This window comes from Bombus pascuorum, chromosome 13 (genome assembly GCF_905332965.1).
Source record: "Bombus pascuorum chromosome 13, iyBomPasc1.1, whole genome shotgun sequence".
Classification (NCBI taxonomy): Eukaryota; Metazoa; Arthropoda; class Insecta; order Hymenoptera; family Apidae; genus Bombus; species Bombus pascuorum.
This window is the reverse complement of record NC_083500.1, coordinates 5,156,409-5,181,582: the sequence shown is the minus strand read 5'-3', so window position 1 is coordinate 5,181,582 and position 25,174 is coordinate 5,156,409. Positions and strand designations below refer to the sequence as shown.

The 25,174-nt window shown below is 29.4% G+C and overlaps 6 protein-coding genes across 11 annotated transcripts in view; 2 read left to right on the top strand and 4 right to left on the bottom strand.

Annotated features, from left to right (window-relative positions):
• LOC132913772 (kazrin) overlaps positions 1-5,124 on the bottom strand; it is a 141,087-nt gene extending 135,963 nt beyond the window's left edge. For both annotated transcript variants that reach the window (XM_060972317.1, XM_060972316.1), the window contains exon 1: positions 4,734-5,124. The gene's annotated coding sequence lies outside the window, so the exon portion shown is untranslated. The remainder of the gene's footprint in view (positions 1-4,733) is intronic.
• A 2,101-nt stretch (positions 5,125-7,225) lies between these two features.
• Positions 7,226-9,120, bottom strand: LOC132913623 (glutamyl-tRNA(Gln) amidotransferase subunit A, mitochondrial). The gene is made up of 2 exons (XM_060972076.1): positions 8,321-9,120; positions 7,226-8,268 (listed from the first exon to the last, which is right to left on the bottom strand). The coding sequence occupies exons 1-2, from the start codon at positions 8,847-8,849 to the stop codon at positions 7,238-7,240; spliced, it is 1,560 nt and encodes a 519-aa protein (XP_060828059.1). The 5' UTR covers positions 8,850-9,120; the 3' UTR covers positions 7,226-7,237.
• Positions 9,121-9,900: 780 nt separating this feature from the next.
• Positions 9,901-13,292, top strand: LOC132913622 (eukaryotic translation initiation factor 3 subunit B). The gene is made up of 11 exons (XM_060972074.1): positions 9,901-10,086; positions 10,294-10,489; positions 10,575-10,887; positions 10,962-11,318; positions 11,401-11,543; positions 11,624-11,759; positions 11,832-12,027; positions 12,106-12,286; positions 12,380-12,620; positions 12,689-12,797; positions 12,872-13,292. Exons 1-11 carry the CDS (start codon positions 9,951-9,953, stop codon positions 12,970-12,972), a joined length of 2,109 nt encoding a protein of 702 aa, XP_060828057.1. The 5' UTR covers positions 9,901-9,950; the 3' UTR covers positions 12,973-13,292.
• On the bottom strand, positions 12,945-16,070 carry LOC132913624 (CDP-diacylglycerol--glycerol-3-phosphate 3-phosphatidyltransferase, mitochondrial). The gene is made up of 8 exons (XM_060972077.1): positions 15,930-16,070; positions 15,316-15,511; positions 15,125-15,247; positions 14,779-15,056; positions 14,439-14,707; positions 14,120-14,356; positions 13,837-14,046; positions 12,945-13,776 (listed from the first exon to the last, which is right to left on the bottom strand). Exons 1-8 carry the CDS (start codon positions 15,959-15,961, stop codon positions 13,574-13,576), a joined length of 1,548 nt encoding a protein of 515 aa, XP_060828060.1. The 5' UTR covers positions 15,962-16,070; the 3' UTR covers positions 12,945-13,573.
• A 725-nt stretch (positions 16,071-16,795) lies between these two features.
• LOC132913698 (endophilin-B1) lies at positions 16,796-21,825 on the top strand. Of its 4 annotated transcripts, XM_060972203.1 has the most exons (9): positions 16,796-16,956; positions 17,595-17,736; positions 17,812-17,940; positions 18,011-18,173; positions 18,241-18,304; positions 18,390-18,425; positions 18,781-18,971; positions 20,394-20,529; positions 21,551-21,825. In XM_060972203.1, the coding sequence occupies exons 1-9, from the start codon at positions 16,894-16,896 to the stop codon at positions 21,677-21,679; spliced, it is 1,053 nt and encodes a 350-aa protein (XP_060828186.1). In that variant the 5' UTR covers positions 16,796-16,893; the 3' UTR covers positions 21,680-21,825. The 4 variants fall into 4 exon arrangements, with proteins under 4 accessions (XP_060828186.1, XP_060828187.1, XP_060828188.1 ...); XM_060972204.1 differs by lacking the exon at positions 18,390-18,425; XM_060972205.1 differs by lacking the exons at positions 20,394-20,529; positions 21,551-21,825 and adding an exon at positions 19,396-19,794.
• Positions 21,826-22,113: 288 nt separating this feature from the next.
• Positions 22,114-23,433, bottom strand: LOC132913700 (small ribosomal subunit protein uS13). 2 transcript variants are annotated; one of them, XM_060972209.1, is made up of 4 exons: positions 23,362-23,433; positions 22,779-22,964; positions 22,595-22,696; positions 22,114-22,322 (listed from the first exon to the last, which is right to left on the bottom strand). In XM_060972209.1, the coding sequence occupies exons 1-4, from the start codon at positions 23,362-23,364 to the stop codon at positions 22,155-22,157; spliced, it is 459 nt and encodes a 152-aa protein (XP_060828192.1). In that variant the 5' UTR covers positions 23,365-23,433; the 3' UTR covers positions 22,114-22,154. The 2 variants fall into 2 exon arrangements, with proteins under 2 accessions (XP_060828192.1, XP_060828190.1); XM_060972207.1 differs by lacking the exon at positions 23,362-23,433 and having other exon boundaries at positions 22,779-22,973.
• Positions 23,434-25,174: the final 1,741 nt, after the last annotated feature.

Genomic DNA, 25,174 nt, shown 5'->3' with positions numbered 1-25,174 from the left:
TCTTTCAACTATTGAAAGATCAAAAACCTTTCTCATATCGATATAATATTGTGTAAAAGATACATTAGAGAAGAATTAAATGTTAATATTAGATTTTATGCTCGACGTAACGAAAGCGTAAAGGAATCTCCTGGCCAAGTGGCTTGGAAAAAAATTGCTCTCAATTTCTGATTTCTCAAAAAGATGAGAGGATAGCTGTATCGATGAAAGTTATAATCCTGAGTGGAACTTAATGCTCAGCCGTAGTAGACACGAGTCTACTCTGGTAGAACGTATAAAAATACACATGATACGAAATCGTGCGTTTTCAGGCCGCACGTTCTGACCTCTCTAAATATAATTCTCATCGATAAAACTGAATTTCAAGTCGGTCGAAATTAATCCCGACCAATAATATAATCCAACCGTATAAAGCTTGAAGTCGAATAAAATACAAAAGCACTGCGCGATTCTCAAGGGAATATCAAAAAATGCATGAACCTTTCAAAATATCACGAACCAATCCAATCATAAGATATCAACCGAAAGTGTCGATGATATTTTCTCAAATAACAAATCGAAATGAAACGGGATGGAAAATAAACTGAAAAATCAGAAGAATTTTCGAAACAGCTTAATCAAAGGAGATACAAAATATAAATAAACTATCCTTTTTTTAACTCGTTGAATTTAGTTTTCAGTGAGTATTAAAACTATATATAGTACTATAACTTTGTAATAAAAATGTAACTGTATAAAGGAAAATTAGACAGAGGATTGAGAAAATGGACAAAAAATTGGAAGCCTAGTCGTTGGAGGCTACAATGTTGCAGAAAATAAAAATCTATCGAACCCATCGGTCCGCGATAACGAAATTAGTCAATTACCAGCCGTTTGGAGGCCTGTTATCGTTAACTCTTTACCTTTATTTCTTCGCCGTGTGCAAGGGTATGGCTTAGACTCACGTAACGCGAGCTTTACAGTCGTAATGTATGTTTTTTGTCACGGCACATAGACGGAGATTAGATTTAGCCTCTGTCTTTGCTCGAAACAAGGTCCATGCATGAACAAAAGTCGTGGTCGGAACATAATGACGGAATGATTTCATCCAATATTCTGCGTATTGGATGTTTGAGAATACAATTTCAAGGATTCTACATATTCTGTATTGTATATCTTTTTTCTATTTTCACTATTCTACATTCTATATTTTGTTTTCTACATTCTGTATTCTATGATGTATGCATGTTGTACGTTCTATATTCTATATTTCGTGTTCTACAGAATTGATTGTGTTGTATTGCGACTTTATAATAAAAAGAAAATTTGTAATTTATTTAAAATTTATTTGGAATTAGGAAAACAAGAATTTTTATTATTTAGACCCCCTTGCACAATAATTTATTAATTTACCTACGAATATTAAAAATTGAAAATTGGTGAATATATCGATGACCAATTCTAACAGTTCTAACATGTAATATTATAAAAACATTGTGCAACGAAATTCTACTGTATAACTTACAACTTGTGACCTACCGATTCATTAATATTGCAAACATGCTCAAATGATAAAGACTTTGATCCTCTGCTTTTCTCTAATTAAACTCTTTTTCTTTTAATTTATAATACAACATTTTCTGTTCTACAGAATATAAAATATAAGTAAGATACGTAAAATATACGAAATTTAGAATAATATTTCAAAGAATGGCCCAGAAAAGAAATTAAAGGAAAATAGACTTGAATTTTTATGAAATATCAAGAGACCAGCATCTCTAGAAAAGTAACACATGATTTTTCTCATACATCAAAGGAAACTTCTCAAACGGTCGGTGTAGAACAGAGGACTATGATCGTAGACACGGCGATGCACGAGCAGGCGAGATGAGGACGCAGATTCTTGGGAAAGTTTATAGTGATCATGGTTAAAGATATTAAGGTCGAGCGTAAGGCAACGATGTAACTTTCCCTCGAAACCTTATATTCTCATATGGCATGAAAGCCGATCAATATCCTCAAAATAGAACGAATGAGTACACGCTTCATGTCGCACAAACGGAGAGAGAGAGAGAGACAGAGAGACAGAGAGACAGAGAGAATGAGCAAGGGAGTGGAAAAGCAAAATTTTCCGAACCTCTGTTCACCCTAATACTGACGGAGCCCCATTATGAACAGCGACAGTCACGAATATATGAATGGAAACAAGGGGCGCATGGCAAATTATCGACACATCGCTCGAAGATATTCTAACTTACAGTGAAATGTACCAGCCTTTTTCAAGAAGCAATGATACATCTTTTGGTGATTCCATTTTATCATTTCTTATTTTTAGTTGCATTAATCACTTGCTAAATTATTGTGAATAATAAGGAATGTAAAAGAATGAAAAATAAATTGTACATTTAATATGCTTATAATTATTATAATTTGGAATAAAAAATATGGATAGTAGTATATGATCTTTTTTCAAGATGCAATAATAGCCGCTTGTATAAACAATTAGCAATGCAGAAAAATGAAGAAAAATTTATATGTATTGTATCAGAGATTGAGAGGAAAAGTAGAACAAGTGAGAAAAATTTTAATCTTAAAAACTATGAGTAAAGTTAAACCTTAATATAAAAGTTTGTATTCTAGTAAACGTTAAAACATGTTACTAAACATACTCATAAAAGTTGTAACTTTACTAAATAAATACAGACGTTATATATCATCTTCTATTAAGTTGTCCCAAAAGTTTCTTTCGTTTTACATGAAAGTAATAGATGCACAACATTTTCTGTTCTATATTATTTTATTAAAGTGTCTATAATCCATTTTATTCTTTTGTTTCATAACTATACATAATTCAACAAAATAATACAAAACAAGAAGTACTGTACATCTATTACTTCCCTATAAAACAAAAGAAACCTTTGGGACAACCTAATACATTTAATTCATTTGTGAAAATAAATTTCATTTGTACCATTTTGTACTGTAACTTTCATATGAGCTCAAAAATTTCATACATTTAACCTTAGTGTATGAAAGATTCTTAAAATCGAAATTAGTTCAAGCAATTAATTTATACATTGTATTCCAATACATTTTTCTTGGATGATAAATGCGATAAGACATTTCATGTACTACATATATGTATAATATAAGTATACTAATAGTATACATTATACTATATTATACTATATAATGTATACTATAAGTATACATTATATAATGACTACATTAGTATACTAATAACAAATATTAATAAAATTCATATATGTAGTTGTTATCAAAATGAATAGAAAAAGTATGATCTTAGTTAAGAAAGCAATACATAAAAATTAAAAAATAAATAACTTTGATACGAAGCTTATCCGTGCCCACCTACGTGAATTATATTTTAATTAATTTCGCTAAACATATCGTTTATACGGTCATTAATATCCCACATACTATTCATTTCGTTCATTAGCATTAACAACCTTATCTGCTTATCCTAATACTCGGCGCCTCAGTATCAGAAATATCGCAGTAAAACTAATTATTCCGTGGAATAAATTCGGAAAATTGTAACACGAAACTTGTATTTCAAAATTATCCATTATTCATACATCACTCGGGTCATTTGAATTAAATAAAGATAAAAGACAGAAACAAAATTGAAATGAAATTTATATAATGCTAGAATAAATCGTTGTTTATCAAAATCCCGATTATTCAATCGTTGTATTAAATTAATCAAATGAAATAATTATAGACTATTCCATTTCACCATTGTTTGGTGTTGTTTTTATATATCAATTTCATTTTTCAACGCTAGATGGATTGATAATTAAATTGAATTTGCATCAAAGAAATCAAAATAACAACTACGTGAAAAGATATAGAATCAAATCTTTTTCGAGATATTCTACAAAAAATCATTTATATCTCTAAAAGGACGTATGTAAATTTATACATAACACATTGTATAATGATTGATAAATGATGATAAGATTGATGTATAATTGATAAATAAATATACATTGCGAATCTATAATATATATATGAAAGCGTTTATTTCAAGCATTCTAGTATTTCTAGTATTAATAAGTATTATAAATTAATTCAACGAAATATAAATATAGATAGAAATATAGATATACATTTCCATATAAATATAAGTAAATAATTATTGAATATGAATGAACAATGTTATTTAGTTTGTCCACCATTAATCTTTGATACATTATATGAAAACTTTAATACCAGAAATTTATGGATTGAATTATCATAAAATTCAACTCTTGATTTTCCATACGTTAGCCATAACTTGTGAAAATTACTATATATGTAACATTCATCTGAGAATTACCACTTTCTTTTACAAGTTTGCAAATTACGTATTAAAATGGCTATTTTCGGTTTTTTCAGTTATCGCAATCCAAACTATTCAAAGCAATGCCATCCAACAAAAGTTACATATATGTATATTAATTCATTAAGGACCTACGTTGCATCAACGTAACATTTCATTCATAATTTTTCTCAGATTTATAGCACTACAATAAATCATTTTCTTGTTAAACTATGGAAACCTTTCTTAATAGACTTCTATAAGATATTTACTATTCTACTACGGCTTTTGAAAATCTCAACCAAACGATATGTAAGTCACTTTATTTACTTACTTTCAATGACATTGCATCAGAACTTTTACGTATTATTTCATTGTTCAAACCCGATCAAAACAACCAAATTACTTTGTTTATTCACAAAATATCTACCTTTGTATTTTACACGTTTGATTCAAGTAGCCTTGCCCTGGCACACACCTGTTTAAATTCCCAATTGTCCGTGTTCTGCGTAACAGAAACGCGCCTACACTACTTCGCGAGAATCGCAATAATTTCGAGATCTCGATCTTCGACACTAACGACACAGCGATACCGCTTTTATCTTCAAACTACGACACTGCCGATCGCGGCGCGAATTCGACCGCGATTTAAATTGCGCCACTTCGACATCGTTCAACACCAGTCGAATAATCAGCTGAACGGGAACAAGAATAAAAGGAATAGTGGTAGTAGTAAACGAAAGAAAACGAAAATGAACGAGATGAACCGATTTCCCACGAAAAACCACGACTCGCGACACTGACGGTTCGAGGTCGTCACGACGACTGACGGAATTGTCGACAGAGAGCGACACGACAGCCCTCGGCCGGGTCAACGCATGCGCCCTTTACACCCTGTGCCCAACCCTGTTTTTGTAAAGACTACCCTTACGCTACGAATCTCCTTTCGAATACCTGCTTTCCTATTTTTTCATCCTTTAATCCTTCCGCATTCAAGAATAAGATTTATATTAAACCTCATATAAAATATATTTCAATATAAAATGGAATGTATATTCTATATTATATTCCAATGACAATCCTCATGATACGAATTTTCTTTCGAATACTCACCAGCCTATGTTTTCATTCCTTTAATCCTCCCGTGTACGCAACAAAAATCTTTATTAATTATATAAAATATATTTCAACATAAAATGAAGTGTGTATTCCATATACATATATACATAGCAGTGGTGACCTTTACTCTACGACTCTTCTTTCGAATACCGGCCTTCCTTTTCTCTCATTGCCTTAGTCCTTCCCTAAAGATTACAATTATTGTAAAAATGCAAAATTTCGATACACATCATATTAAATAGGATGTATATTTATTTTAGCAAAATGGATTTATTTGACATTTTAATTATATTTTACAACTATCCATATCGACCATAGCCATTCCCATCACCCATATTGGGTATATTTTATTAAATTAACATTAAATAATATGTAATCTTTTGTTTCATACTCACGTGTGTATGTATGTATACGGTAATATTGTCTGCGAATGAGAATATTTTCTTTTGTGTAATTGGTGATTTTAATTGATGGAAGAAATAATTCCCATTGTTTGTTATAATATCGTGGAACATTATGTAACAGAAAAATAATTTCTCTAATATTTCTAGTGACGTTGTTGCTTCGCACGATGACACATATCGTCCGTGGATAGCGTCACGATCGATTTAATTCGTGAAAAGCAATATCGAGTAATGGAAACTCAATTGTTTACCTAATTAAAGAATTTATACATTCAAATTATACTATATGTCCCTGAAACGTTTTAAAATCTATCTAATTCTTGAAAACTATCGTGAAAGGAAATCATTTTACATTAGCCATTAGTAAAATCAACCAAATGCAATTAAATACTTTATTGTTATAATGTTAGATGAAAAGTAGAAAAGTTACTATTTGTAATGATTATATAATGAAATATTGCGATGGTATAAAATTTCTTGATAACTTTTAGGAATGAAATATTCATAGGAAATATCGTTAAGTACTAATTTAAACCACATAACATAAAGATTAAAGAATCGAATTAAATCATCCATATTTCTAAGCACTTTTAGAAATTAGTTCTAATAAATAGATTACGAGTCTGCATACAAATTCATATTTTTAGAAGTACAGATAAAAAATTTTAACGAATGAAAATTTTCTAAATGTAATACATATTCCTTATTTTTGATATTTTATATAATTTTGTATTTGTGAACGTTTTTGTATATTTTTACATACTCACATTTGTTACAAATGCACAAATATCCGCAGTTTACTAATAAATCATTAATAAAGTAATGAAAAAGAGAAAGAATTACTGTTATTCATAATATAACAAATAATAAAATCACAAACAAGGATTTACATAGTCAATGATAAAATTTAATTCATAATTCAGATACAGTTTGTATAAATATTTTTCCAACCGCCGCATATACCTATGTCGACACGATACTCTGCCGTACCGACGGTCGACCTTACCGCAGTTCAACTTAAACGTATAACTCCTAGCATTCGTTTCTAAAGCACGATACATTGCAATACAATAACAGAAAGGTCCTCCAACGTAGGAATTAAATGCGACCTGATTACCCAAGAATGAAATTTCAAATATGGTCAATGCCTTTTAAGAGTATAATAAATTGTATCTTATGCCACAATAATTTTTCGAGAATATATTATATTTGTTTAAAGGACCAGTCAACCATAATTAAAAATATTATATAAAATATAAATACCTTCATTTAGATATGAAATATATTAAGTATTGTGCATTTTAAATTTTGATATACTTGATTTTAATGCTGTTAATAACTTACAGTCAAGTAGATGTAGTAAGAAGGAGAAAAGATGTAAGAAATCAAACAAGATTCGTAGAGAAATACTTTATTGTAACATAGATAAATCCTTCAATTCAGGTTTAGGAAACTGCACTCTCTGTTCAATCCATTTTGCTACAGTAAGAAGTTCCTTCTCTTTCAAAGGAGGTCCCATAAGTTGTAGGGATAATGGTAAACCACTCTTAGATAGTTTAATTGGCACATTAAGTGCTGGTATACCTGCCATATTAGCAGGTTGAGTACAATAATCTTGAATCAAACACTGTGCCTGGTTATCCATTGAAATAAAATCATTATAGGTAGGAGCTCCTGTTAAAGTGGTAGGAGTGAGTAGGAGATCAATATTATTATTCCATACTGCATCAAAATCTTCTGAGATTAATCTTCTTATTTTCATTGCTTTTACATAATATTCTTCGTAATTTTCATTTAATAAAAAATAATTCCCGACTAGAATACGTTCTTTAACTATTTTACCAAATCCTTCAGACCTTGTCTTCTTATACATATTATGCACAGAACTCCATTCATCTGATCTGTAACCATACTTCATACCATCATAACAAGCAAGATTACTAGCAACATCACAACGATTTAAAATTGTATAACACATTATAGAATAGTTAGTATGTGGCAATGATACTGTGGAAAGTGATGCTCCATCTTCGCTTAAGTATCGAGAAATTTCATCCCAACATTCTTGTACCTCTCGGCTTAGATTTTTCTCTTTATACTCCTTTGGTATCCCAATTCTAATATTATTAATATTTATTTTGTCTGGTATGTCAAATGGTACATATTCTTTTCGTAAACAAGTAGAATCAAACTCATCTGGACCAGCTATAATATTTAAAACTAACACAGCATCATCAACATTTCTTGTAAGAATACCAGGTACATCCATTGAATTTACAAGAGGAATAAGTCCATAGCGTGACACCAAACCATAAGTAGGTTTTAATCCAATTAAACCACAGTAAGATGCTGGGTTTCGAGTTGAACCTCCAGTATCTGAACCAATTGCAGCATAACAACTTCCAGTTATAACAGCCACTGCAGAACCACCACTGCTACCACCTAAAATAAAATTCTTATAAAATATTTGATAAAAGACTTTAACCATATATACCTGCTATATGCCAGGAATCTGCATTTTTATTGTGTTTTGTATGTTCTTTCATTTGATTATTGCAAGAATAAAATTTTGAAAGCAAATCTGAGTTCCATAAGTTTTTTGTTGGTCCATAATATGAGTCAATAGTTCCAGAACCCATAGCAAATTCATCGAGATTAGTTTTACCAATTAACACTGCTCCAGCATCTTTTAAACGTTGATACACAGTGGCATTGTAGGTGGGAATAAAATTTGATAGCATCTTTGATGCGCAAGTTGTTAGATGACCTTTTGTACAATAATTATCTTTAATCGCAATGGGAATTCCATCGAGTTTTCCCAATAAGCTACAATCTTTTTGCCGTGAATCTGAATTTTCGGCATGTTTCTTTGCTGTTTTATCGGTAATAGTAATATAAGCATTTAAAGGTTTAATAGCCGATGCAACTTTAATAGCTGCTTTTGTAACATCAGAAGGTCCCACATCACCAGCATTTATCTTTTGACTTACTTCTCTTATCGATGTAGTCAGTAATTTATTCATATTTTCCTAATGTAACCAAACAATGATATATATATATATACATATATAAGTACATGTGACATAACCTTAATTCATTTGCCGGTAAGAAATAATTTTAAATAAATTGCTATAGAAAAGATGATATTGATGCTTAAGAAATTAGTTAAAATAGTATCAAATTTTGAACTATTTCAAAAATTTATCGGAATTAGGATAATAATGCAATAATATTAATTAAAAGTCACGTGATAAACATATGAACTGTTTAGAACGTGTGTTACGTGATATGTATATATATTCAATACAATAAATAATTTATAACATAACTTTGAATTTAAATTTATTGTTATATATATTAATTGTTAGTAGTTTTACAATTGCGCAATAATAATTACAATTTTCTTGCAATAATGAGAAAAAAAGTCACCAACTAAAACAAGATGGATATATTATTACACTATTTTCTCATTTGAAAATACTGCACATAATTTAAATATGTAAATCAAATTGTCAAATCAAGTGATATAGATTCATTTATATTCTGGTATTATTTTATGAATTGTATTTACTACATTCGAAAATAAAGAAATTATAGGACGTTTTTAAATATCTTCAAAAAGTAAAAGAATATGACTTTTTTATTGATAGATTTATTTATTGATTTGATATACTAAATCCGTTTATGATTATGGCTTATGAAGATAGTTATAATCATAATCATGTCAGAATAGACAACATATAGCATCAAAACTTATAGTTATGAAACCTTATGATATTCCTAACTTCCACTTTCAAAGTATCTATATACGTATCTCTAAATATTTTATCTTTTAAATTAAATTAAAATATCTTATTTCCTTTTTATTATAAATTTTTTGCATAATTTAATGATTTAACCAATTGCCTAATTAATATATTTCTGCTAATATGTATGTAGAGCAAATTGTGTAAATAAAATTAGTACTTCAAATAAATGCAACAGATATAAAAATAAAAAAAAGATTGGTCAATTTTATCCACTAAGAAATGGGTGCACAAGTTTGACCACTTCCACCTTTCAAAAGTTGCATTGAACTCGCTGCCATTTCCACTTGATTCTCTGTACGTTAAGAGGTTTCCAAAATGGCGAAGAAAACGTTAGCAGATAAAACACTTCAAAACGAAGATAATGTTAAAAATAATGATGATATATTTAACGACGATGAAGAGCCAAATTTCAGCGATCCTGAAGGATTTGTGGACGATATTACCGACGAAGGTAAACAAAACTTTTCCTCAATAAATTTTCATCAATAGAAGCTATGCCAGGACGTCTGAAAGCATGGCTACGTATAATCGCAAATGTGGCATGTACCTAACCTAAAAAGCCACGAGTGTTTCATACTTTGTATTAAATATTACTTCGTAACTTATATTGAATGTAATTTTTTTCAGCTTCTTTTCAGTTTAATATTTTTATTTGCAGAACTCCTTGGTGATATCTTGAAGCAAAAACCATCAGAGACAGATGGAGTGGAATCCGTAATCGTCGTTGATGGAGTTCCCCAGGTTGAACCAGAAAGATTGGAAAAACTTCAATCTGTCATTAGCAAAGTCTTAGGAAAATTTGGCACAATAGTGAATCAATATTATCCCAAAAATGAAAATGGATATACAAAAGGGTGTGTACTAATGACCTATATATTATCCTTATACTTAAGAAATTATTCAGATGTTATTGTATTAACTATATATTTTGCATTTCAGGTATATATTTCTAGAATATAATAATCCTCTTAATGCTTTAGCAGCTGCCCAATCTGTAAATAATTACAAAATTGACAAGCAACACACGTTCAAAGTAAATTTGTTTACCGATTTTAAGAAATTTGAAGAAATTGCAGATGAATGGGAACCTCCAAAACCACAAGAATTTAAAGCTGCAGCAGATTTACATTATTATCTTTTAGAACCAGATGCTTATGACCAATTTTGTGTACTTTGTGGTAATGGTCCTTCTGTTACTGTTCAAGTCTGGCAGAATTCTGCTCCTGAACCAACATTGCTTGAAGAACGTTCTGTAAGTTATTATATTATATTTTATTCATTTTAATTGACCACTTGTTGGGTACTAAATTTTTATATTTTCTGTAGCGCTGGACTGAGACGTATGTTAAATGGTCTCCATTGGGCACATATTTAGCAACATTCCACAAATTGGGTGTTGCATTATGGGGTGGTCCTCAATTTTTACAACAGGCCAGATTCAGTCAGAAGGGTGTTGAATGTATTGACTTCTCTCCTTGCGAACGTTATTTAGTAACATACACTCCACGAACTGATCTTGGTTCAGATCAGAAACGGCTAGTAATTTGGGACATTCTTACTGGACAAGAAAAACGTGCGTTTTTCGCAGATGGTTCTTCAGTGTGGCCTATTTTCCGCTGGTCGCATGATGATAAATATCTTGCTCGTATGGGGGAAGATGTTTTGAGTGTGTATGAAACACCAGTATGTTCCTTTCTTTAATGTTGTAAATAGCATTATGTTTCAGCATGTTTGGGTTTTAGTAACCTTATTATAAATATTGCAGTCATTTGGATTATTGGATAAGAAGAGTATAAAAATTCCCGGTATCAGAGATTTTAGTTGGTCTCCCACAGATAACGTTCTTGCTTACTGGGTACCAGAAGATAAAGATGTTCCAGCTAGAGTCACTCTTCTCGAAATTCCAAAGTAATACATTTTTAACATTTTTTACTATATTCCATATTTCATAAATTATTTAAATTATAAGTTGTAATACATATTTCTAGCCGAAATGAAATTCGTAACAAGAACTTGTTTAATGTAGCTGATTGTAAAATTTTTTGGCAAAAGTCAGGGGATTATCTCTGTGTGAAAGTCGACCGTTTTGCCAAACGCAAAGAGAAAACAGAACAGAAATATACGGTATTTGTTAAATTAGTTATTGAATGCATTAAAATGTATGTAGCATGAGTATAACTTTATGTTTATTAACAGGGTATGTCTTATAACTTTGAAATCTTTCATATGAGGGAAAAGCAAATTCCAGTCGATAGTGTAGAAATAAAAGAACCAATCCATGCATTTGCTTGGGAACCTGTTGGAAGCAAATTTGCTATTATTCACGGAGAGATTCCAAGCGTAAACGTTAGCTTTTATGAAGTACGATACGGTCATCAACCAGCCCTTCTTAGTAAGTTTGTAACAATTATCCTATAAATTTCAATATCACCATGGTATTATGTACATAAATATTCACTTTACTCAACAGAAAAATTAGAGAAGAAGGCTTGTAATCATCTATTTTGGTCGCCATCTGGACAATTTATTGTTCTTGCTGGATTGACAACCATGGCAGGGGCTTTGGAATTCATTGATACTAATGATTTTACTATCATGAACTCAACTGACCATTATCAAACTTCAGATGTCGAATGGGATCCTACTGGACGGTGAGAATTTATTCTTATATATTTATATATAAAATATTTCATAATTATATATTTTTTAATATAACAATTATATAAATATATATTTCATTATAGGTATGTAGTAACAGCAGTTTCGAGTTGGAAAACTAGCGTAGATAATGGATACTGGATATGGACATTCCAAGGACGTATCTTAAAAAGAGTTAATCTTAATCAGTTCAATCAACTATTATGGAGACCAAGACCACCAACGTTATTAACACCAGAACAAATTAAAGAAATTAAGAAAAATTTAAAGAAATATTCCGCACAATTCGAAAGCAAAGATCGTATGCGACTGACGCGCGCCTCGAAGGTACTTATATCATATTGTATCGATATGTTTAATATGAATTATGCATTTACTAACAAAATTATTTTTAGGAACTAATTGAAAAACGCTGCGCAGCGATGAAAGCATTTGAAGAATATCGTTCAAAACGTATACAAGAATGGAATAACCAGAAGAAACGACGTTTAGAATTACGTAATGGTTTGTATTGTAATAAATTTCTTTTTTGGAATTTAAAAGTGAGGTATCTTATACAATGCTAAACTCTTTTTCAGCTATCGACACCGACGAATTAGATTCTGATTCAAAGAATGTAGAAGAAGAAGTAATAGAATTTTTCGTCAAAGAAGAAACATTCATCATCGACGAGAAATAAAACTGTGTGGAAGAAGTTTTCATCTCTGCCATTTTTGGAAATCTCTAGTGCAAAACCAATTCAGTCATTTGTGAAAAGTGTCATCGAAGTAATTATCTTCCAGAGCCACATAAATTGTGGCTCACAATAGCAGACTGAAATGACTATTTTAAGTGGTTATGAACAGTTTTTCTTATACTATTTCTGCACCTTAATTGGAATTTCTTCCACTTTCCCGACGTTGCGTATGAAACGTCGTAAACGTAGTACCATAAAGTTTTATCATGTTCCATACAGGATAGTATGTCATTCAACAAATAATTATTATCAATACAAACATATATGACGTACTTTTTTATTTATCAAACCCATATAGCTCGATTTATTCAGTTTCATATATTTATAAATAGAAAGAGATTTTTTAATTTATATATTTCTCATAATTTAAACACGATGTAAATGATAAATGAAAAAAATTTTGTAAATTAATAACATAAATTATATTTTTATAATTTTAATTCATATGATTATTTGTATTAGAAAACGATTAGCATATATAAATGCCACCGGTCTACGAATTATGACTTAGATTATAAATGGTAAACATTAAACAGACATAATACTAAAAATAATATCGAAAGAGAACAACGATAGCACATACCCAACTCGGAGGAATTCTATCCCGTTCAAAAAATGTTTTATTTGTTACACGTTTTGCGCATGAAAACAAACGTTCATGCTCTCTTTGTAATTCATTTTGTAAGTTTCTATTCTTGGTTACAATAGTAATTTGAGTTTCCAAGTCTTTATTAACAGATCTGTAACCTAGGATTAATTCTTTTCTATTATTTTAAAATCAATTTCTTTTTAAATTTTAGATCTTACCAAAATTAGGGGATCCAATAAGCGTGAGACAAGGCTTCTCTTGTTCTGGCAAAGAATACCAAAGTCCTTTTGCATGATACGTCCATCCTGGCCTAATAAATTCCCACAAAATTACTCTATTTTGTTGTCCTAATTTGTTACAGTATTTAACAAATGCCTCCTCTATTTTTGTGTATGCTGCCGGAATGCAACCAGCAACACCTTTTGCAGCTAAATATGACATGTGACATTAGTCTAAAAAGTAAATAATTTTCATTCAATTGTGTTTACAACATAAACTTACTAAAAAAACCATTAGCAGTCGGATGTGCTGTCAACAAATGACATGTTCCTTGACAGTGTTTAAGCAATGCTTCACTGTACTCTGAAGTTAAGTTAAAGTAACCAGTTGCTAATTTAAGTGTTGTACCTGGCGGAGCTGTCTGTAAAAGTTTCAATGTTATCTGGCTATCATGATAAATGTTTAATTGACCCATTTGTACCGAAGGAAAAATCCAAGTATCTACATCTAAATCTTTTGCTACAAAAACAACCGTACTTATGCTTCAATCTTGTTGAGTTATGTTTTTATAAACATATATAGATAAAGAGTACATATGTACCTATTTTTCCAGGATCAGAATATTCTAATTCTCTCTGGAACAAAGCTTTCACACTATGTGCAGCTTTTTCAATGAATGTAATAGGATCCTTAAGAGGATTGACTTTCATAGCAGGATTTAATACTGTATTGCCATCAGGTTTAAGTACAAAACTAAATTCTCCCACTCTTTGGACTAGCTCATCATAAAAATCACAAAGTTCTTCACAATCTTCAATCACAAAATAACGATCTTGTCTATTTGTAAAATAGTCATTGCTAAGGTTAGCACTAAAAAATATATTTAATTATAACTATTTGCTTAAATGACTTCACATAAAAATAAATATTTAACTATTTACCCACTAATTATTATGTCATTGTCTATCATGTACAATTTCATATGTTGTAATCCTATCAATTCATTGAAACGATCTGGTGTAATCATTTTTAAGAACCCACGAAGTTTTGGAGTATGATACAAGAAAATCTGACAACAATGACCATGTTTTCCATTAAGTAATGGTTCCAACATTTTACGAGAATTTAATTTACCTCTAGATCCCCTCATAAAATCTATCAAAATTTTAACTTCAACATTACCATTACTTGTAATTAAAGCTTCATTTACAGCATTTACCTAATAATAAAAATATTATTATTTATCATGTTAAAGCTTTAAATGCTTAGATCTTAGAATATGCTTACTAAATTAGATTCTAATTTTCCTGTGCCTAAATATAATGATGCAAATGTTATCCTTTTCCTTGCATTTTTACACTTTTGTACAAGAGTGGAATAAAATACACTTGGTTCATGAATTATTTTAATCTGAAAATACAAAACTATGGTTAAGTACATTCTGAATTCTTACTGAATTAAATACTTTTTACATCTACCTTAGATCCATTTATGGCAAAACAAGGAGCATTTTTATATAACCATGTTAATGTATAAAATTCAGATTGAATTGTTTCAAATTCTATATCTTTCTCTTCAGCAGTCATAGTAATTGATGTAATATCTTTTACTACAGGTGAAGAAGAAAATTTTAATTCTGATTGACCAGAAATAAATAGTTTCCTTGTATGAAACCTGAAATTTTATATTGAAAGATATCATGTATAAATACATGTTAATAATCATAAATGTAGAAATAAATATAACAATAAAATATTGGTAAGAAAACCATGAAAACTGCGTTAGTTTCATTCATTAAAATTCAAGTCCAAAGTCAAATAACCCAAATGATATTTTTTCATTATACATACACATAACACGATTTACATATCGAAAAATGAATATCATTAAATTAATTTCCCAACGCAACTTTTATTTCGAATTTTTATTTTTTGTAAATATGGAAAAATCAAATTCATCGTATGTCAAATTATATGTGACGAATGTCGTGTTTCAAATCAACAAACATAGGTTAATCTACCTTTATTTGCTTTGAAAAGAATGAAATTTGATAGGACATCCATATTGGTTGGATTTTTTATATTCTACTCACCGCTTTACAGCTTTTAAAATTACGTTATGCATGGGTAAATTCTTAAATAACAAGGCATTAACAATAACAGACTTCAAATTATAAATAACTCTTCCCTCCAGGGTACAAATTGCAGCGCACGCAATCTTTTGGCTCCTTTATACATTATATAAACATATTTACATATATATATATACTTACATATATTTCTACGCTGTATTCAAATACAAACAATTTTAAGATAGATTAAAATAAAAATACTCAATTTATCTTTTACTCTAGTTTTATTAATATATTAAATATTTATAAAAAGATGTCATCTCATTTGGGTTAATAAATTCTTAGAGAAATACACGAAAGATTTTAAAACAATATATTTGTAAAATTAAACTACCATTCTATTAAATAATATACATATATACCATTTCTCTAGATAACTTGTGGCAATTTATTGGATTTATGATCATTTCCTCTAAAACATTGCTTTTCTTGCTGAATCTTTTGTAGTTTTCCCAGACTTTTGAAATATTCGGTTTCTTATTACAAGAAACATTTTTTAATAATCAGAATAAATAATAATCGAAGAATAAGGAAAGTTCCTGGTGAATGTTGAACATTTGATCTAAACCCAACATTTTTTACTTATTTCTCATTGAAATATAATATCCATCGTTTTTGTTAAAAGTGATACTTTTTCTATTGATTAGTATTCATTTTTTCGCTTTAATCGGTGTATTTGATCTCCAACTGAAAACAACATTTATTTGAACAGTGTTTCGGAGAAGTTCATAATAATTTTATTTAAATTTCATAAAGTGTAGAATATATGTACAGAGAATAGACACAGAAATCTAATACTTATATAAATTGCAAACGAAGCGCCTCTTCGCGGGGACACTTGGAATCAATGGTCGATGGAAAATACATGCAAAGAGTAGTAAAGGATTGATGTAGGTAGAGGATTCATATCAGAACAGGCGCAAAAATGGATTTAAACGTTAAGAAATTAGTGAAAGATGCTGGTGCTGCGCTTAGTAGAGTCGTACAGGTAAGAAGTGTTTAATATAATAATTCAACAAATTCATGTTAATAAGAAAATGTACTAGTTAAGATACTTGTGGCTGAACGCTGTCATTTCTGACATTTTGTACCTTTTTTCAGTGAAGAAACATTTCGATGAAATAATTATTACTTGGCAATTACTATTTCATTTAATCTCTATGAAATTATATATTTTATAATAATTTTTATATGTGGTACGTTATGTGTATACTTTTATTTGTAATTTTTTTTCTAGAGATTAAATTTAATTATTATTGAAATGTAAGGTTAGTAAATATATAGCACATTTCAATGATTGTCTCTATACTGTGCTATTTGTTAATTTCCTTGCTTGTAGCAGTATCATTCTAGAGCGATATTGCTTATCTTTATAAAATTCCTTAATGTATAAGACTCCAGAATTGTTTAAGAGTTGTTAAAGAGTTTAAGTAATTAATCATTTGATGACTCAGAATATATCAAATAAATTAGGATGACTAACACTTGTCATTTTTAATATTTATGCAAATGTCATCAAAATTTAGTCAAAAGATATATTTTATTATTAAGAAAAATAGAAAAAATGATAAAAAATTAAAAATTTATTTTCCTTAATTTATTATAATGTTTAAAATTTGGCTATAGTTGACAGAAGAAACATTGGGAACATCAGAGAAAACTGAATTAGATGCTCATTTAGAGCACCTTGCAGATAGAGCAAATGCAACTAAAACATGGACTGAAAAGATTCTTAGGAATATGGAGGCAGTACTTACTCCAAATCCAGGTATTATAAGAATATTATATGATACATTTAAATTATAAAGCTTTACACATATTTATGCAATGTATTTTTTTACAGGCAATAGAATTGAAGACTTTTTTTATGAAAAGATTGATAAAAAGAAACCTAACAGATTGAGCAATCTAGAATATGTAGGCATGGATATGATAGAGGCAGGAAATGATTTTGGTCCAGGAATTGCTTATGGTATACAAAATTAATTTATTTATTACCATCGCTCTGTAATTTTATATAAGTTTTAAAATTTCTGCTTTAGGTAGTGCATTAAATAAGGTTGGACAATGCCAGCAAAAGTTAGGACAAATTCAGAGAAATTTCATTAAAGATTCTGCTAATTGTTATATACAACCTTTAAGAAAATTTTTGGAAGGTGAAATGAAAACTGTTACCAAAGAAATGTCAATATTGGAAAATAAACGGTATGCATTTCATTTTTTTCTGTACATTTAAATGTATATTGTTAATATTACTAATTCTTATTCTCAGATTGGACCTAGATTCATGTAAAAACCGAGTAAGAAAAGCAAGAAGTATGCTGGGTCAGCAGAGTGTAAGTTTTACTAATTATCATTTTATTTAAATATACACTATATATTTACTATGTCCTTTGTCCTATACATTGCTGCATCTCATAGGAGACTGGGGTATCACCCGAAGTATTACTTGATCAGGTATTAGTGGAGTTGACACCTTCAATGATTCAAAATTTGCGACTAGCTCTGTACTCTTTTAAATACGTGTTTAATTTTTTTATAATTTTATATTTAAAGTTTTGTAAACAATGGTGAAATTTGCAATTACAAATGGATAGGTTTAAAAGTTCCATAAAAAAACATTTTATGAAACTTTCATTTGTAATTGCAAATTTTATCATTTTTGTTATAACGATGTTTATGCTAACCATACATAACTTTCATTGTAAAGTTATGCTGTAAGTTATTTCCATTATCTGTCATTTTATGTTGCACAAACAATTTTTTATGCTAATCAGATGCAAGGAATAAAACTCTTTATTACTCTACTCAGGCAGAGAGGGAGTTGAGAATAGCACAATCGGAGTTCGATCGTCAAGCAGAGATAGTGAAATTATTGCTGGAAGGTGTTCAAAGCTCTCAGGCTGGGCACTTACGTTGTTTGCATGAATTTGTCGAGGCACAAGCGCGTTATTACGCTCAATGTCATGCAACAATGCAAGATCTGCAACGTGAACTTGCTGGGTAAGATGACAAACTTTCCTTTAAAAGTTTTTTCTTCAAACATTGTTTAATTATCCTGCACTGACCTTGTACAGCTATCCCACTCTTTGGTGATCCGAGTGAGTAATGTCTAATAATTATTGGATGCTGTGTCATATATGACACGTAAAAGTATTTAGGATAAGCTTATAGAATCATTACTCATTCGCTAAGATCATCATGTACAATATTCTACTGCTTAAAATTCTGCTCATTTTTATAAGTCCGATATATGTAATGTTTTCTTTGTCTGTTCTAAGTAGCAATTATAATCTATTTTATTTATATGCTTCACAATAAAAATGGTATCTTTGTTTTTGCTCTAGTCCTATGCTTCTTATACTTATTCACTCCTCCGATGTATTCTTTCTATTCTTTATCTTTGCCTGCATGATTGGGATTGCAGGACGCGTCAGCCGAGTCCTTTGCTGCGAGTCAACAGCGAAGATGTGATCGAGCTAACACCCTCACCTTCACAATCACAAAATTCCTCTATAAATCCACCCCTTTCTGATTCTACTTATGTTACTGCTACCTTTGAGACGGATACTTCGAATGTTTAGCTTTACAAATTTATAATCGCGTTAAAAAAAAAAAAGGCAATAACTACTTCATAATAATTGTGATCTAAAATAATAAACAGAAGCTTACTGCATTTCTTCTTTGATATATATATATATAGGTATATACATACACATTAACAAATACAATTTTAGAAGTATGTTAAATAATTGTTAGTCTATTATGCTGCTTTAAAACTTGTAATTATCAGAAATGAGTGAATAAATTATCTCTATGAAATGTTTATTTATCGTTAATGAATTTTTTATAGTGAAATAAAAGCGATTCAGCTACGAAAATAATGGAATTAGGAGAAGAATTTTGTTATGTACATTTTTTTTCTTTTTTTAAATATTTTCATACTTGAGTCAACATCCAAATATGCACTGTACAGCTGATTAATGTTTGTTCCTAATGCATGTTGCTAAATTTTCTTTAATACTAACAATGTATCTGTTAAAAGGTATTGGGATATTCTTTCTCAAAATTTTGTTATGTTTCGTTTACTATTATCTATGTTTTCCTATTTGTCAAACCGCTTATGCTTTCATATGTGTATCAATATAATTTATTAATAATTTTAATTATTTTTATTCATATGTATGTAGCATGTAGATTATATAAAATCCTAATGGTAATCAAAATTCCTGCATATTTCTTATAAAATAAAGAAAATTTTAGTATTTGTAGTATTATCAAGTTTTTTATGTTGAATTATATAGTCTACAAATACAGTCCAAATTTTAAATGTTAAAAAAAGTTTCTCATGTTTGTACAAATAGCTGATTTACGTTAAAATGCATGTTCACCAAACTCAACCAAATTGTAATTTATCCTACCCAGCTTATCTGGGGGTCCTTATCATCCGACTACCCAATCAACATCCAATGTATCAGGAAATGACGATAAACAACTAGCAAGGGTATTATGCGATTTTTCTGCGACAAATTCTGAAGAATTAAGCGTCGTGCAAAATGAGGTAACAAAATTTGTGATTTAATTAAGAAGAAGCATGTTTGCAGCATAGCCGTACAAATGGCATGAAACGTTATTAAAAGTGAGTTGCATTTATTAGTTCAATTATATTTATAAAAATTTCGTGGTATCGATTGGATATATTTTATAATTTACTTACGTTAATTGTACGAACTTTTTATTCCCTTAAACTCAAACGTATAATAAAAGTTAGCGCATTTCTTAGAATTATATTGTATGTATATGAATACAGATAAAAAATTGTGCATTTTAAAATCGTCAAATTTAGTGCGATATAAATGCGTTTTTGGTTTATATATAATAGGAAAGATGTAGTAGATAACACATAATGTTACTTATATAAGAATTTTCCATGATATATTGTCATATAGTTTAAAATTATTTTATATATAGTTTAGATCTTTTTGTTTCTATAATGTATAAAATAAAAGTAGAACGTTTGAAGTAGTGTAAATAAATTCTTATAGTTTTATGTATCATAGAAATGATACAAGGTGTTACAAAATAAGAAGATATATACTTATATACATTGGGATTGCATATGATACTCAGTTACCTTAAGTCTCTCTGTTTAAAAATTAGCACTTTTATAAACCTGACATTAAATTTCTAAGAAAAATTATGCATGATATATATATCTATATATTTTAGTTATAAGTTTCACAAATGTATAATTTTCTTACTTTTGTTAAATTTGTTTTTGGTGTTTAATATGTCTGTTTGTTCTGATTTCATTTGTATATTTGTTTACGTATAAAGTATTGTTATGTGTATGCATATAGTAAAGCACATATAAAAAGACACACATGTACATTTATTCAAATTTTGCATGTATAAAAAATAAATTGTCATTCATTCTGTTAAATGTATTTTATTTTTCATAACCTTAAACATGTCTTAGCAGATTTTGATCTCTCAAGTTTTAGCTTTTTTGAAATTTGGTAGATTTTTTTAAACGAATTTATTAATGTTATAAAATTTTGTAAAATTCATCTATCTTGTAGGTAATTACGGTTATCGAGATACCCGGCAATGAGGAGTACGTAATTGGTATAAATGGAATAAGACAAGGAAAAGTACCCGCAGCATATCTAGAATTAATTGATGTTGGTCAACGAAAATTCAGTCAATAACTTTAATGCACATTCCTTGCATTTAAATGCTTCATTCTACTTTCAACTTTAACTGCAATTGCATTATGCACTATAAAATGTTTCTTCTACTTCGTGCAATTAATGTAAAAAATAATTACCAAAGTGTGATCAATTGAGAAACTACATTTCTCGGAGTATATATTTCCTGCTCCTAAAATCTACATAAATAATGCAAAATATTCTAACAAATGCATATCAAAGGAGAGCAGTCAATTTTTAAAATACGAGAACACGATTATATAATACGATTAGTTAGAAAATGTTTCCATAATTGTAAATCAGTTGTTGTTTAAAGTGAAAACTGTATTCTATAAATATTAAAATCGTGATATATACTAATAAACGTTAATATTGTCTGTAATAAATATATTCTTCAAAATTGGTACCACTTATTCTTAAAATGAAACCCTTAATATCGTTTTATTAATTTATTAATAATCAAGAAAATATAAAATTACTTCTTTTTCGATACACCCACTGTACGACCGCGACGACCCGTAGTCTTTGTGTGCTGACCACGTACACGCAAGCCCCAGTAATGACGTAAACCTCGGTGAGCACGAATCTTCTTCATTCGTTCCAAGTCCTCACGAAGTTTTGAATCCAGATACGAACTGGTAAGCTATAAAATATAATATAATAATTGCTATTTTGTAACTTCTTTAAAGATTGAAATAAAAAGAGCAATGTAAGGAATGTAACAGTATTGAACTTTACATGTTGCATGGTAATTAATTATTCGACACACCATTTAACTTCAATGTTAAATAGCAACCTATCATGCAGTTTCTCTAGCACAAGCTACCATCTAATCCATACATAAAGTTCATATGGTTAGTCGTAAAATTGTGCATTATATAGTTAAGGATCTCTGATCTTTTTCACCATACACACCTGTGAATATTTACCATCAACAATATCTTTTTGTCTATTCAAGAACCAATCTGGGATTTTGTACTGCCTAGGGTTAGCCATAATTGTTACAATTTTTTCAACCTGATAACAAAAAAATATAATAAATATTATAAAAATATGATAAATCTTGTTTATATGACATTATTGTTAAATTAATTCTTACTTCTTCCTCTGAGCATTCTCCAGCACGCTTATCTAGATCGATATCAGCCTTTTTCAAAACGATGTTGGCGTAACGACGACCAACACCTTTAATTGCTGTCATAGCAAACATAACTTTTCTATTACCATCAATGTTCGTGCCCATGACACGAAGAATGTGTTGGAACTTCTCTGGAATTACAAGCGACTGAAACATAAATTTGAAGTAATTAGAATAAAATCATTTCGTATATAACTCGCACGCATTAAGGTTACAACATGAGATAACCTATAAACGTTTACTGTCATCAGTTAATTGTTCCGAAATTTATTTTGATATATTATAGAAAATAATATGGGAACATGAAAAATATAGTAAAAGAAAAAACAATTAACTAAAGAATCTTATAATTCTTGGAAACAGAAGACATAACCAAAACATTGAACAGATAACAGATTATTTAACTATCTTTGAAAAGTTAAAAAATAATAAAAATAATAATTAAAGAATAATCGTTTTGTAATTTTTTAGTTAAAAATTTATGAATTTTGCATAGGATTCTCTCTACAATTAAAGATTTAAACTTCTCATACACAAAACTTACCATCTTGCTGCAATGCTTGCCACAGAAAGAACTACAACCGGAACCGCATCCAAATCCTTTTCCCTAGAGGGCATTGGTAATCCATTATTAAAATTGAAAAGTATAATTAAAATGAAAATATATTTTAAATTATTGTAAATTAATATATTTAGTATTTTAAATAATTAAATTAAATGAGAACTTTTTATGTAACAAGTATAGAATGTACTTTTATCAGAATGTTATTTTATAAAATCGACAGTTCTGCATTAATATTGTTAAAAATTTATAATTTAAAAAATTTATAATTTTGTTATTAATACATAGTTATACATAATATTAACTAATTCTTTTAAATTAAAATTATGTACCTGTTAATTTAATACGATTAGACTATACGTTGACATTGTGTGGCAGCAGATGGCACTCTTAGTATTACATTTATAAAGGATATATGCATATAATATAAGATGGAGTCATTATTGCAAATAAGTGCATGTATTCTCCAATTTTATAACACATAGATATAACACATACATAATTTCTGTTATACTAGATTATAAAACGTACTAATGAGAGGATAAATAATAAAGTGGGGAGTAAAAATGATATAAAACATTAGATTATGCAGTGAGTTTTTGAGTCACAAAAAGTTATTAAAACCCACCAGAAATATAGTACATACTTAGAGTACTATCTACATTGCGCCTGCGCAAACTTCGATTGGATTTAAATGAATGGATTTATACTGGAAATGAATATTGTTAGGAAAGATCTCGAGCGTAGTACAATAAAATCGACCTCGCGGGTATAATTTCGATAACTCAATAAAAAACGAAGAACTGAAAAGTAATCGTGTATGTAGGAGGATTGCCGTTTTCCATGGGATACGATTTCCTGCTTGGTTTTGCAACGTTTGCCTCCTTTCATCCCCGGATCCAGGAGGGTGGAACAAAAACGAGCGTCCAGAGGGTAATAGGGAGAAGAAATTCCGAGGTATGATACTCCTCTGATTCGTTTTACGACGGTCGTTTCCTCGAATTAGGACGGAATAAGAAAGAATTCGTGAATCCGCTGATTTCGACCAACCCCTCTTTTATCCTGTTCTCTCGGATATACACGTACATCATATAAATATGCAAAAGTTCATGTATGTAAATGCACGACTATTTGCTGAAACGGAAGAGAGATTTTACAAGAGAAGTTGGTATACTGTTTGTTATCAAGATACCAATGCATGATACCAAATTAAATTAAGGTTATCTAACTTTTTATTTACAAAGTATATTTGCTCCCTAATAGTTTATTATTCTTTCTTATTCTTTTATTTTCAGATTATGTAATAATTATAAACATCTATCTATAACATTTTTATCTATGAGATGATAAATACACATAAGCCATTCGTTTGAACAATTTAATAATTTGCAATTGTTGAAACAGAATTATTTGTAATTTTATGATTAACTGGTGAGAACAATTTATTTTAAATGATAAGACTACTATATGAGTCAAAGCATAAAGTAGATCATGCTTTCTTTTACTATACATACGTGCAGAATGTGTATACGTATGTATAGAAATGTTTTTTAGAAAAGTTTATTTCCTATTAAACACTTAATTGGCTGTAATATTTTCGAATATCTCCGAACTGATTTCTTTTTGATCCAAGAAGCAACATAATTTTAATTCCAACACGAGAATGAAAGTCAAGACCACAAAGGTCCGAAAGTGTTAAGCGTTAATTTTCCCGTGAAACGTGAGATCGTGACGTTTGTGACGAATAAACGGGAAACTAACCGTTCACTATTCCAATAGCATGAACATTGAACGA

Bases quoted from the DNA above. Each gene is read 5' to 3' on its own strand.
- LOC132913698 (XM_060972203.1), top strand. From the start codon at position 16,894: ATGGATTTAAACGTTAAGAAATTAGTGAAAGATGCTGGTGCTGCGCTT. The intron at 18,972-20,393 runs GTAAGATGACAA...TATCCTACCCAG, and splicing joins CTGCAACGTGAACTTGCTGG to CTTATCTGGGGGTCCTTATC. The intron at 20,530-21,550 runs GTAACAAAATTT...TCTATCTTGTAG, and splicing joins TAAGCGTCGTGCAAAATGAG to GTAATTACGGTTATCGAGAT.
- LOC132913623 (XM_060972076.1), bottom strand. From the start codon at position 8,849: ATGAATAAATTACTGACTACATCGATAAGAGAAGTAAGTCAAAAGATA. The intron at 8,269-8,320 runs GTATATATGGTT...ATTTTATTTTAG, and splicing joins AGATTCCTGGCATATAGCAG to GTGGTAGCAGTGGTGGTTCT.
- LOC132913624 (XM_060972077.1), bottom strand. From the start codon at position 15,961: ATGCATAACGTAATTTTAAAAGCTGTAAAGCG. The intron at 15,248-15,315 runs GTAGATGTAAAA...TTGTATTTTCAG, and splicing joins TTGCCATAAATGGATCTAAG to ATTAAAATAATTCATGAACC. The intron at 14,357-14,438 runs GTACATATGTAC...TTGTTTTTGTAG, and splicing joins TTCTGATCCTGGAAAAATAG to CAAAAGATTTAGATGTAGAT.
- LOC132913622 (XM_060972074.1), top strand. From the start codon at position 9,951: ATGGCGAAGAAAACGTTAGCAGATAAAACACTTCAAAACGAAGATAAT. The intron at 11,544-11,623 runs GTAATACATTTT...ACATATTTCTAG, and splicing joins ACTCTTCTCGAAATTCCAAA to CCGAAATGAAATTCGTAACA. The intron at 12,621-12,688 runs GTACTTATATCA...AATTATTTTTAG, and splicing joins GACTGACGCGCGCCTCGAAG to GAACTAATTGAAAAACGCTG.
- LOC132913700 (XM_060972207.1), bottom strand. From the start codon at position 22,973: ATGTTTCAGTCGCTTGTAATTCCAGAGAAGTTCCAACACATTCTTCGT. The intron at 22,697-22,778 runs GTAAGAATTAAT...TTTTGTTATCAG, and splicing joins GAGAATGCTCAGAGGAAGAA to GTTGAAAAAATTGTAACAAT. The intron at 22,323-22,594 runs GTGTGTATGGTG...TATATTTTATAG, and splicing joins TTGATGGTAAATATTCACAG to CTTACCAGTTCGTATCTGGA.